This window comes from Tarenaya hassleriana, unplaced genomic scaffold, assembly GCF_000463585.1.
Source record: "Tarenaya hassleriana unplaced genomic scaffold, ASM46358v1 Cleome7, whole genome shotgun sequence".
In the NCBI taxonomy this organism is placed as follows: domain Eukaryota; kingdom Viridiplantae; phylum Streptophyta; class Magnoliopsida; order Brassicales; family Cleomaceae; genus Tarenaya; species Tarenaya hassleriana.
Window position 1 is genome coordinate 4,247,024 of NW_010969548.1, and position 13,764 is coordinate 4,260,787.

At 35.7% G+C, this 13,764-nt stretch overlaps 3 protein-coding genes across 3 annotated transcripts; all 3 read left to right on the plus strand.

Annotated features, from left to right (window-relative positions):
• The first annotated feature begins 4,363 nt into the window (after positions 1-4,363).
• Positions 4,364-6,262, plus strand: LOC104801331 (transcription repressor MYB6-like). Its single transcript, XM_010524559.2, has 3 exons — positions 4,364-4,746; positions 5,051-5,180; positions 5,364-6,262. The coding sequence occupies exons 1-3, from the start codon at positions 4,614-4,616 to the stop codon at positions 6,094-6,096; spliced, it is 996 nt and encodes a 331-aa protein (XP_010522861.1). The 5' UTR covers positions 4,364-4,613; the 3' UTR covers positions 6,097-6,262.
• Positions 6,263-7,959: 1,697 nt separating this feature from the next.
• LOC104801332 lies at positions 7,960-10,960 on the plus strand. The gene is made up of 4 exons (XM_010524560.2): positions 7,960-8,067; positions 9,656-9,876; positions 10,239-10,406; positions 10,589-10,960. The coding sequence occupies exons 1-4, from the start codon at positions 8,031-8,033 to the stop codon at positions 10,787-10,789; spliced, it is 627 nt and encodes a 208-aa protein (XP_010522862.1). The 5' UTR covers positions 7,960-8,030; the 3' UTR covers positions 10,790-10,960.
• Positions 10,961-12,247: 1,287 nt separating this feature from the next.
• Positions 12,248-13,211, plus strand: LOC104801333 (germin-like protein subfamily 2 member 2). Its single transcript, XM_010524561.2, has 2 exons — positions 12,248-12,409; positions 12,528-13,211. Exons 1-2 carry the CDS (start codon positions 12,298-12,300, stop codon positions 13,073-13,075), a joined length of 660 nt encoding a protein of 219 aa, XP_010522863.1. The 5' UTR covers positions 12,248-12,297; the 3' UTR covers positions 13,076-13,211.
• Positions 13,212-13,764: the final 553 nt, after the last annotated feature.

The window sequence follows — 13,764 nt, forward strand, 5'->3', positions numbered from 1 at the left end:
TATATATATATATATATATAATTAGGTCCTAGACTCTGTGTGTGTTGTATTTTATGTTTTAGTAAATGTTTTCATTTGGAATAATCTGATAAATCGTACGATATATGTCATAATGCACAATACTTATATACATAGATTGGGTACATTTCGATTCTGCTGTAATACTTTGAAAATATTGCAATTCGGGTTTTATTTTATGCATATATACCCTCGAGAAAATGCTCGACGAAACACGAGATCTGCAAAAAAAAAAAAGGCAGACTTTAAATATATATATATATATAGGGCACTTCCTTTTTGGCACGACATTTGAATGTATACTATAGGCAGAATTATTGATGTATTGACCTTATATATGTGTGGACCTCGTAACTCTTGTATACCTAAAGTATCCGTCCATCATCTATTATATTTGACTTTTTTTTAATCTTCCTGTAACACGTTTGGTCTTTCTATAATTATTTATTATTAATTAATCATCGAGACACTTATAATATCCACAATATAATCCAAATATATGAAATCTTAAAAGAAGTTGTATGAGGAGAATAATGTAATAATTGATCATGAATAACACCGGATATTTGTCAAATCATGAGCAGAACTTCTAGCTCCTGCTACGTATATACAATAGCCCAATTTTATAGATGTCATTGTCACGTAATAAGTATCATATAATATTCGTTATAGATACTAAAATCATTTCATATAAAACGTGATGTGTAAAGGAAAAATAAAAGAACAGCACCCGTTACTATCTCATTTATGTGCCCCCGATATATATCATTTATATAGATACCAAGTACACGTAACGTTCGTGTCTATGAAGACGAAATCTATGCACATATGGAAAGGTCGACGATGAGTGAGTTTATTTTATGGAGATTAGGAATTTATCATTTGAGAGAGGATAGATTAATTCGAAATAATAATAAAAAAGAATCATGCAACATTAAAAAAAAATAACCAATACACCATTAAAAATCCGCTGGAATATTGAAATTCCGAAAAAAATTTGATTCTCAATTGGTTTGTACAGGAACATTTCTTCAAAAGAAATCATATCCCTAAAAAAAATATTCAAATTTGTCCCGATCACACGTACAGATTATATATACACATATACTATACATATATTTATTGCATGAATGTCATAAAGGTATATATGCATGCATATACATATGAAAAAGTAAAAACTCCAGGGTCCACCCTTTGGGTTTTGATCAATCATCTCGATTTGAATACACAGGATTCCCCGTAGCTTTTTGTAGGCCATACACAAATCCTTTGGCATCGACTTGAGGGTCGATATCATCTTTCACATCTTCACATATGTGACACAAATACACAAAAAGACTACAATAATTCCAATATAATATATATATATATATACACATTTATACGTATACAGATACACACGCATATTAACTTCACAAGAAGAGTGCATGGCATTGTCAAAACTGAAATGAGATTAAGATTTGGAAATAACAATAACAATAAAAAAACATTCGATAATATGCTACTAATAAATATTCGATACGTGGTCCATCTCTCAATTGTTTCTTCATGACTTATATACTAAAATTACATTTGAACTGATTAATTCATTGATTCATTTAAGAGACAACGGTTGACCGAGAGGAACATCTCATGTGCTCGCGTTATGATAAGCTCGCGAGTAAATTAATGATGAATGATCCACTACACATATATATAATTCTCTTTAACTCATTAAAACTTATGTTCATTAACAAAAAAAAAAACTGACGGTAATTTATTTTTTGTGGTAGAATGTTCTATTTATTTAGGGTTTAATAGTGTATAAATGCTATATATATAAAGGGAAAAAATAAATATGATTTCCAATAGAAGAGACAGAAATGAGTAGGGAGAAAAATTTTCATAAAAATAGAAATACGTATTTAAGACCGAAGGCGTACGTGTAGTCTTCGTTGTTTTTTCAGACAGGTAAGGGTCCCATCAAAGATGGAGTCGAGATACGTTATCTACAACAGCGTCGCACATGCATTTGCTCTTGTCGTTCTCCGTATCCGCTGGGTCCCATCTCTGATATTATGTTCCGCGTCCACCTTTATTACCGTATATATTTCTTTTACACCGTCCATCACACGATCCTACAGTATCAGCCGTTCGATCTTTCCAGTTTTCCTCTTCTGCTGACTGTAGAAGGGCCCAACTTGCGCTTGCATTAAATACTTTTCGAAAATATTTTAAAACTTACAAATATAACCAGAATACTTTATCATATGCTCGCACACACACTTGTACGCAGACGTATATGTATATATATATATATGTATGTTACGTAGCAATATTATGAAATTCCATTAACAAAAAAAATATTATGAAATTCGAAGTATTATAATGGGACGACAATAATAGATGTTACCTTCATGAGGCGGCTCCCAGGACACGGCCAATCTTCAACGAAGATTCCTTTGTTTCAGTGACGGCCATAATTAATTAGACAGCGAATCATTTCCATAAAAAGGATTATACAATTACAAATTCGGTTATATTACTTTGGGGGAAGTATGGGTTCAACAGGCAAATGAAATAAAAAAAATATCAGATAGCAGTTCGTGATAAAACACATTATATATTCTTTTATTTGTTTAATGCTAATTAATTGAATATATATATATTATAATATTGGAATCATTTTGTTTCTAATCCTAAGTAACAAATTAGCTATTCATCCAATGGTTTACTGTAATATTAAATTGATACAAAATTAATTAAATATTCAGTTTCGTGGGAAATCAACTGGAATTATTATGTCTCTCGAAACTTCAATCATTAGAACAAAAGCAGCAAACTAATCGTTAAATATTTGTTAAACTTATCTTAATCTAAATGCAATATTTTAATTTGTGTTGTGTTCAACATTAAAATAATAGATAAAAAACAGAGTTTACGCAGTTTAAGTTTAAAATTGTTTTAAAATTTTAGCCCCCTTTTAAACTCATTTAATTATAATTGTGCTTCTAGCATTCATCAATAGTAACATTTACCAATAAAAAAACATTCATCAATAGTAAATTACTCATACAATATAATATTCTTTTGAAGGACAAAGCATAATTATTGATGAGAAAAATGAGTTCCACCTCGCATTAAATTTGACTATCAGCGCGTAACCTATGATCATCATCCACATCATATCATCATCATCATCATCACCATCACATATCTTTTTTTTTAAGGTTTATTTGTCAATGTTCGTTCTGGCAAAAACAAAAATCGCCACTGCTGTCGTATATATATTGGTACAATTTCATCCGATTTTCAAATGAATAAAACTATATATTTTTAGGAAATATGGTTAGCAGTGGATTTTGCTAGAAAAAGAAACAAAGGATGAAATGGAAAATATATATATTGCACGGAATTGTCTTTATACGTAATGGTGGAATTTCCCAAAACGATATATCCAGTTTAAAGAGTTCTTCTTTGGGCTTTAGATTATGAAAAAATATATGTATTAAGAAAATTTAAGCAAACCAATAAGCAATATTTAACTATATTTGTATAGCTTATAAATAAATTAGAAAATCACATATTCATAAATTGTTAAAACCCCAAATTTTGTTTTGTAAGAAATTAATTGACATTTTGGCTAGAGTAGTAAATACCATATACTGAAACCTGACCGAAAACATACTTATTTTGGAAACCTATCTACTTCACTAAAAAATAAAAAAAAAAAGGAAAACAAAGTGCCTTTATTTTTGTTATGCAGTTGCGAAAAACTTGCGAACTTTTTTAATTCCATAAGAAATGCTTCAAGAAAAATAAATATATTGGCTCATTTGAAACTGGATATTTAAATGTTTCACAGAAGAACTAGAATCAACGATCCACCAAAAATTGAAAGGTACATATATATATATATATATATATTATCGGGAGAACAAATGAATCATAATAAATGAGGAAAATGTTTTATTTTGGGTGGATACATACATACGCATATATATATATATATGTAAACACGGGCCCTAGTGACGAGCTGGAGACCTTCGCTGTTACATCTTCATAGAATTAATATAGTCCACAATTAATTTAAAATAATCACTTAATTATAATGCTGATACTCACAACTTCTGTATATATCTGAATTTATGTTATTAGAATAAACAAAAAAAGAAAAAAAAATACTGCGATATAGATTATAGTAATTATTATTTTTTTCGATTCATCTTTTTTTTTTTCGTTTGTGTTATTTAGGGTTGTGACATGGTGAAAGAGACTGTGGCAAGTTCTCACTTGATTCCGTAACTCGAAACATACCGAACGCAATCCATTTGTTTGTATTTAAACCCATCCTTCCTCCCCTTCTCTCATCTTCCAACCTCTCTCTCTCTCTCTCTCTCTCTCTCTCTCTCTCTCATTATCATCTCTGATTATATGAATTAAAGATAGCTAAAGAACCTGACTTCAAAGCTTCCATGGTTTTTCTCTGAGTGAAACGCGTGTATATATCTTGGGGGTCAATTTAGGGCATCTTTTTCTAGGGTGGATCATATATAATTTTTCAAAAGCGATATTAGTTATAACAAAAAGAAAAAAGGGAAATTAAAAAGAAGAAGATGGGGAGGCATTCATGCTGTTACAAACAGAAGCTAAGGAAAGGCCTCTGGTCTCCTGAAGAAGACGAGAAGCTTCTTAGGTATATCACCAAGTACGGCCATGGATGTTGGAGCTCTGTCCCCAAACAAGCTGGTACTTATTACACTCTCTCTCCTCCCTCGTATCTCTGTGTTTTGAAAGACATACTACAATCATCACGCAGTTAATTAGCTATCTTAAAATTTAAATTATTTATTTTTCTGGGTTTTCTAAATCAATACGGTTTCTGTTGAAATGTGACCGAATTTTATACTACTGTTTCTGGGTTTTCTCCAATTCGTGGGATTTTGGCGGTGTCAGGGCAAAAGTGTTTCATGATTAGTCAGTTCCCTTGTCTTTTTTTATTTTTTTTATAATAATTCTTGGTTTATGAAATGCGTTGAAATTGTACTCGCAGGTCTCCAGAGGTGCGGAAAAAGCTGCAGATTAAGATGGATAAATTACCTAAGACCAGACTTGAAGAGAGGCGCATTTTCTAAGGAAGAAGAGAATCTCATCATTGAACTCCATGCCGTTCTCGGTAACAGGTGAAAATCATCGATTATTATTATTATTATTATTATTATTTAAAAAAGAGAATGAATTACTGAAAATCATAACTACGAATCTAATCATGTTATGTATATGTATGTATGTATATATATATATATATATATAAATGATCACTAAGCAATTGAACTGATGATTACGCTACCCTTGGTTCGGCTCAGGTGGTCTCAGATTGCGGCTCAACTTCCCGGTAGAACCGACAATGAAATCAAGAACCTTTGGAATTCTTGCTTGAAGAAAAAATTAAGGCAGAGAGGAATTGACCCGGTTACGCATACCCCCTTAACCGAAATCGAATCCGGCATGGGAGACAAGACCGATCTCCGCTCTAGACCGAGAGACCCAGAAGCTACCATCGCTACTCAGAGCTACCAGATTGAGACAGAAGGTTCCTCCAGCTCCAGAAGCACAACCACTTGTAGTAACCAAAACACAGACTATACCGGAAATTTCGGTTTCCAGCAGTTGAGCCTCGAACCCGGTTCAGATAAACCGATGGCCTCGAACCACGGTATCTGGTATTCCCAACCCAGCAGCGATCTGGATGCCAACATTGAAGCAGTTCCTAGTGCAGTGGTACTACCTTGGTCGTTTTTCCCGACCGGTTACCGGTCTTGTACCGGTACAGGTATGATCCCGACATTGGAGAACTCATTTTCCACGCCAGCAATCACAGAGCTACAAAATATCTACAACGGCTCGTTCTATGGAAACGGGAATCTGATGAGTTGGGGGTCGACGGAACAGCAACAAGAACATCAAGTAGAACTGATTCAGAACCATTCGAATCCGTTATACGATGAAATCAAATCAGAAACCAATTTTTTCGGTTCAGATGCTTCAAATGTCGGCATGTGGCCCCATAACCAGCATGCATATAATGGCCGTATTTAAGCTGCATAATATTATATCGTATAATTAAGGTGTGAGAATAATTTTTTCGCGTTTTTTTTTCCATTTTGTGTGGTGTATATAATATCATTTTAAGAGCTTGTTCAATTCCCATGTATTGGATGAGGTGCGATTTCTCTGGGTTTTAATTATTCGACATTCGAGTTTTGGGGGGTTTTGTTTATTTTTATATATTTGCTTTTTATTTTCATTTTATTTTTGTAGATTAATTCTCTTTCAGAGTATTGAAAAACAGCTACTGTGGCCTAAGAATGACGGCTTTACTCAAATTCTGCAAACTTGATTGAAATCGGATTTTAATTGATGCAAACGTGTTATATGTTCGTAGATTATTTATAAGGTGTGTATTTGAGTACGGAACAAATTATTAAAAAAACAATTAGCGAGGCCCATTCAGCTCAGAGCCCATGAAGCCGAACGTCAGAATTTCATATTGGGCCTTAGGTATTTAGCCAGGCCCATTCGGCTTTACTCTCTCTCTCTCTCTCTCTCCATTTCTCATATTTGACATTAATAAAAAAAATCACATTACAATATATATATATATATATATATATATATATATATATAGGATCTTGAAAATGTTATTGAGTATTAAAAGATCAAGAAAGAATAAAAATTTAAAAATAACACAGTTTTAGTACGTACATATACTAATCATATATATTTTTGTTGTAATATGTCGTACGTGCACATGGTGACTGATTGGACTTTTTCTTGCAATAACAAGTCTGCATGCCCCTTTAGATAATTTGTATGGTCAGTATTAGTAATAATGTAAACGTTTCCGATAATTGATCTCCATCCCGTTTTAATTAAACATGTGAAATAAAAATAGGGTTTGTGGTCCAAAGTTGCTATGCAAGAGAGATTTACATAAGAAATGGACCCTTGTCGTTTTGGAAAATAATGTCAAATGGAGCAATTTGATTGGTCATTTTCTATTGGCATTGTAAAATACATGGACGGCATAATTAAATTAAATAGTTTCAATTTATTGATTTTATTATAACAAATGTGTACGCATTAACTATCTTAACTAACATGTACAAACAACAATAATTGCACTTATTGTTCGCCATGCATCACACGAATTGTCTGCTCGGTGGTTTCACGCGAGCATTTCACATCTTGCCTTAATTATAGTTTCACATCCTCTCAACATATACATATACATATAATATACATAATATGCAAGATAAAAACATTTGTACGGCAATCATTCGGACAATTATGTTTTTTTCTATAACGTTGGGAACCCCCCACCTTTCGGATTGGACACCGCAACATCTCACAGTCCAAAGGGCCGGACGAATGACACGATATCGTGGACGGTAAACCCAATGCCCCATGCAATAGTCGGCAAACCACGTGTAGTAGGTAAACCAGGCGGAGCTGACCGGTTCAAGGGGAAACTTGACACCAGGAGGAATCGAACTCTCCACGTTAAGCAGGTAAACCATTCGGACAATTATGTTGCGATTTGAAATCTAACTGAACTCTTACTTCAGATCTTCTGATACCGAATATCTCTCCAGACAGGAAATTAAGCTGCCGCGACCAATTTCGGACTCTTCCCACTTACGTTTGAAACAACTATATATACCCTCACATACACATAATACATTATGATTTTTAATCGCGAAAAAACACACATGGTAAGGAGAAATTTTTAAAAAAATTTTAAGGAGGAATTAAATGTCGCATATATGTGACTTTTAAAAACGCTGAAAAATAATTGAGCGAGAAAATGACCTCCAAGTCTCAGCTAATGGTCCCCTTTTGCTATATATATATATATATATCTATAAGAATCTAGCCAGGGCACTATAAGAAGTGTGTTGATCCATAAGAAAGGTACAAATTTTGAATCACGTTAATCTTTTCGTTTTCCAACCCTTGGAGGCGGAGGAACAATGTCCTTTGAAGGTCAAATACTTGAAATCCATGAAGGTAATTTCTATTTTATTTCTGAATAAATGTAATCTGCTACCGGATGTGTTTATTTTTATCACGTGGGTAAGAAATTTTCACTTCGCAATTTGAAGGTATGATCTTGGATTTTAAGATCTTACAGCGCAAAGATTTTGATGCTATCAAATATAGAGAAAGGCTTTAAAATTAGTACATATACGCTTGATTTCGTTACAACTATATACAAACATAGAGAGTGATTTAAATTTTAATAAATGAGAACATTTTTTCCTACTCACTAAGAAATATTAATATGCGTATCATTAAAAATGAATAAATAATAACTTCGAGCCCTGATTGGTCAAACCACAAAAATTTATTAAGAAATTGAATTTGGGATTTATAAATTGAATCTAAATTAGGCGAAGGCCATCCATCGTTTTGCCTATAAACAAAACACTCGAAGATTTTACATGGGGGAACCCAATGATATTTTCCAGAGGGAAGAGGAAGAAGGGTGTCCATGAAAGTTGAAGAAGATGAAACCCTTCAAGGCACCTTTTTTTTCTTCCATTTGTTTATAGGCCTTATATTTTATTAAGATAGCCCTCAAAATGACATATTTAAATATCATTTTACTCTTGGTCTTTTTGTTATCATGTGTTGCATGTATTTTTTTGTTTGTTTGTGTAGTTTTTAAGTTTTTGTCTCATCTTTTCAATTTTGCGATGGCGGTGAGAGAGATAATTTTTGGACAGAAAACCCGTATATAAAGATTGTTTGTGAGTCAAAGGTTTACCTAACCAACACGTTTGAAGGATAACAGTTAGGATACTTCATTATAAAAAAAAATCGCGAAAATTTTAAAGATAATCGAAAGTTTAATTTATTGGTAAAAAAATTTTCATTTCCCTCTCAGATTAGATTATATATCCGCATATTGGTTAGTAATACTCAGATCACGCTGATACCGATAAAGTTTTTAATGATTAAATTAAAGTTTTTTAAAAAATTAACTATACATATATTCCAACAATAAAGTTTGCTGAATGCTACTATTCCCATATCTAACGTATATGAACAAACACTACATGCGGCTGTGAAATCCACTCCTAGAAGAGTACAATATGGGCCCATAGGTCCATCAGGGTAGTTTAATTTCATGCAACGGGCCTACTTTATGGGCTTGTTGGGGCTTACATAAATCGATGGGCCTGTTTAAGCCCAATTAAAAGCCCATTTGTTAAGCAAAGTGATAGGCCTGCTTTAGTTAGACATTGGAGATCCATATACGAAAGCAACCTTTCGATTATCGTCGCCGATCACGTCGGGCTGCTACTCCTCTCCTCCGCCACGACCTCCGCCGCGGCTCCCTCGAACTCCCGGCGGAGAAACTGTAATTCCAAAAACGTCCTGCTTTCCACATACTCTTCGTCTCCCTCGAAACTTGCAATTTCCTCCCACAGATGTTCATGTTTCTGCTGCCGGTTAGGCCGCTCGTCCGGGTCCCTTGATCCGGACGAAGGTGATGATTACGAAGAATACCTTAACGGTAGCGTTGAGGATGCCGTTGACGATGACGATGACGATGATAACGATGATGATTACTTGGTTGATTGCTTGGCAGATGGAAAGACGGAGGATTTGCTGGCCGACGGTGATATTTTCATCGAGATAGAGAAGCTGGGTAGGAATTCTCGGCGCATTCGGTCTACAATTGGGGTTGAAGGAAATCTAGATTCCGTCTGGAGCGTTCTGACGAGCTACGAGAAGCTGTCGGACTTCATCCCAACCCTCGTTGCAAGCGAATTGGTAGAGAGGAAGGGAAATCGCGCTCGTATTATACAGGTTTTCTTCTCATCGAGTTTTCAGCCCCTGCATTCCGTTTCATTTTCTAAAATTCGTTGAAAAATCCAGATTTTCTTGCCTAGGAGGAGTTTGAATTGCATTTTAGAAAGATCTCAGGTTAGAATACGAATGGAGTCGAATGCGTGATCACAACTTGATTAGGCGTTGCATTTGAACTAAACTCTTGTCTGTTGCAGAGAAGAAACTGATCACAGTCTGGTTTCTATGTTGCGAAGTGTATTGTTCTTGTATATTGTACAGTTTGTTTTGATGTGGAATTCCTTGTATTGAAATCTGAGATGTTGTAGGGATATGAATTTTGTGAGGGATATTGCATTCTCTGGTTTTGTCCTTACAAACAGATTGGACAGCAGAACTTAGCTTTGGGTCTTAAAATCCGTGCCAAAGCCGTCCTAGATTGTTTCGAAAAGGAGCTTGAGATTTTGCCCCATGGGAAGAGGCGCGATATCGAATTCAAGTTGGTCGAAGGCGACTTCCATTTCCTGCAAGGCAAATGGTCTATCGAGCAGGTAACATTGTGTCTGTATCGATAGAAACTACTCGTTACATGCCACTTTCACCATCCCTATTTTGCTTGTCTGGTCAATTTAACTGGCTAACATGTTAGTCCTACGTTGCTTGCTTTTAGATTCTTGTTAGTTCATGTCCCTTGATCTGTTATTAACTGCTCGCAGTTTGTGTCTTAATGCAGATCAACAAGGGGGGCACTTCAGAACCGAATTCTAAGGATTTCAGGAGGACAACGCTTTCGTATATGGTTGATGTACAGCCTAAGCCGTGGTTGCCTGTCCGACTAATCGAAGGCAGACTCTGCAACGAGATCAAAACAAATCTTTCGTGCATAGGAGAAACTGTCCGGAAAGCCATGGAAGGCTCTCTCCTTGATCTCTGATTTCTCGAACCCCGAGTTCAATATGCATTGTAGTTCACTATTTCACCCTTGTAATTCTGAAGAATCAAGGGTGCTTTAGAACTCAGTAAGCCCTTGGTTTGCCTACAAATTAGGAAAATTTCTGCATGATAAAGGTTTTCATATAATAAGGAAATAACAGATTTTCCGCCATCTCTGTGGCTCGATCTAAATGCCCTTCTAAGGGTAAGCCAGTTTCTTAACATATTGAATGGTGATTTCAGTGTCCGGGTCACTGGTTTTTTTACGGACATCCAATAATGCAACAGGAAACTTTACTTGTTGAACTTAGGGGTGGGCACGGGTCGCGTACCCCCAATTTTTAGAAAACCATGTCTCGTCTTCATCATTACGGGTTTTACAAAAACATTATCTCATTCTTGGCTTCATAAAATCCGGGTACTTGTAGCTCGGGTTTAATAAGATTCTCGATCTTGTACTCGCGGGTACCCGGATCCATACGACTTATAAAATTTTGAACTATGAAATGATAGATATACAAAATACAAATGAGATATGTCAAAGTATAAAGAGAAAAAAAGTTTACGAAAAAGAGAGATGAGTAAAATTTTGAGAGAAAGATAATGGTTGATTCGGTTGCATAGAATAAGATTTGGAATGTTAGATTTTTTGTATAGAAATGTTTAGAAGATAAAAAATGAACTAAAATAAAAGTATTTTAATAAATAATAAGAATAATTTAGACAAAAATATTATAAATATAAAGTATATTTTAGATTTTTAACAAATATATCGGGTACCCCCGGATACCCCTTGTAAAATAATTGAACCCCCACTCGGACTCGCGGGTCAAAAATTTAGTTTTATTAATACTCGATCTCGTCATCGTTAATATTCGGGTACCCTTTATTCGGGTACTTGTTAAGCCGGGTACCTCCAAACCCCCCGGGTTACGGGTTAAAACGTCCACCCCTTGAACTGACCTAACCTTCCTACGCGTATATATATATATATATATTTGGGTATCGTATAAGACATGATAGAAGGGCAGGGTGTTACCTACTATGTTAAGTGTAGATGTCTAGTTTGGTCGACCGGCGGCATGTCCGGTCCTGATTGTGAGGTTTGTGTCACCAAAACTCGAACTTTGATGTACACTATGGTTAATCTTCAAACCTGTGGCGTTCGGTTCGGTACGCATAACAAAAAGAAATGATCAAAACGATGAAATAAATTGGATGGAAACCGGTTTGGTAAGACAATATCAAACCAGATAGATGGTTTAACTAAACCGGTATCGTCTTAGTTCCAAAGCAACTTCCATCTTCCAAGTCTCTCTTAGCTCCGTCTCCAAGTTACCTATCCTTTCCCGACAATTCAACTCTCTATTAATTTTGTTTATAATTATTTTTCGTTGACTAGTTTATTCAACTTGCAATTCTGTCATGTATAAGTACGTGAGCTTGGCCCTTCTGTTCCATCACACACACAAAAATACATATCATTTTTGTTACCTCCATTGTTACAAAATGAATTCGGGAGGTTCTGCAATTATATTGTTATTATCAAGCATCGTCGCTGTAACAATTGCATACGATCCTGACGCTCTTCAAGATCTTTGTGTTGCCGACAAATCTCACGGTAAAAAAACATGTATTTCTTCACCAAATTTTTCAATACGTGCAGTATCATACAATATCGGGTTGGTTAATAGAAAAACTTACTGATGGAGAAAAACGGCACGATGTGCGCATTGTAGGAACAAAAGTGAATGGATTTCCATGCAAGGAGATGGAAAACATCACGGCGTCGGACTTCTTCTTCGACGGGATATCCAAACCGGCGGCGGTGAACAACACGATGGGCTCGACCGTGACGGGAGCGAACGTGGAGAAGATTCCGGGGCTGAACACGCTCTCGGTCTCGCTCGCGCGTATAGACTACGCGCCAGGAGGGCTGAACCCACCGCACACTCACCCACGCGCCACCGAGGTGGTGTTCGTCTTGGACGGAGAGCTCGACGTCGGATTCATCACCACCACTAACAAACTCTTCTCCAAGACAATAAAGAAGGGTGAAGTGTTTGTGTTTCCGAGAGGGCTCGTTCATTTCCAGAAGAACAATGGCAAGTCCCCAGCGGCTGTTCTGTCGGCTTTCAACAGCCAGCTTCCGGGGACAGTGTCGATGGCGGTGAATCTATTTGCGGCGGAGCCCGACGTGCCGGAGAGTGTTCTGACCAAGACTTTTCAGGTGGGCACCAAGATGGTCGACAAGATTAGGTCAAGGCTTGCTCCGAAGAAAGCTTGATGAATATAAAAAAAGAGGTTCTATCTTCTGTCTTGTGATTTTTTTTATTATTAAAAAGAAAAAAATAAATAATAAAGAAATGCTTCGTACGAACACGATTGATGAAGAGGAATATGCGAAAAAAGTGTGATTTCACATACATATTATAAGTTTGATGTCATTTAATTTTAATTCCTATTTTTCCATAAAACAAAATCTGTTTTGTACTGATTTGTAACTTCATAGTTTTTTTTTAAGGGGCCGATCATGCCTAGTGATTAGAAACAGGCCCTACAGCCCATTAGACATAAAGGCCCAAAAGATTTATCCAGGGCTTCACATAGACGCCCAATAATGAGAAACGAAACGCAAGTTAGGTCCAATGAGAGACCAACCCCACAATTTGTTTTTTCAACCCCCACATCAATTTCCCGTACAAGAATAGACACGTACGATGCTGCATCACGACGCAGACGGTCCTTTTGCATGGCAAAACCTTTATATAATAATCAAAATCACGTGGGAGCACATGATATGTTTGACCAAAATACTAGGATTTTCTTATTTAATTTGATGGGCATTTCAATAATTCTTCTCACAATTAATAACTGTAATGACTTCTCCGCACGCGGATCACGCTCATATTACTGAAGCAACGTATAATCATTTTGGTGTCAAGTCAGACAACACTTTCAATCAAAGCAAATATA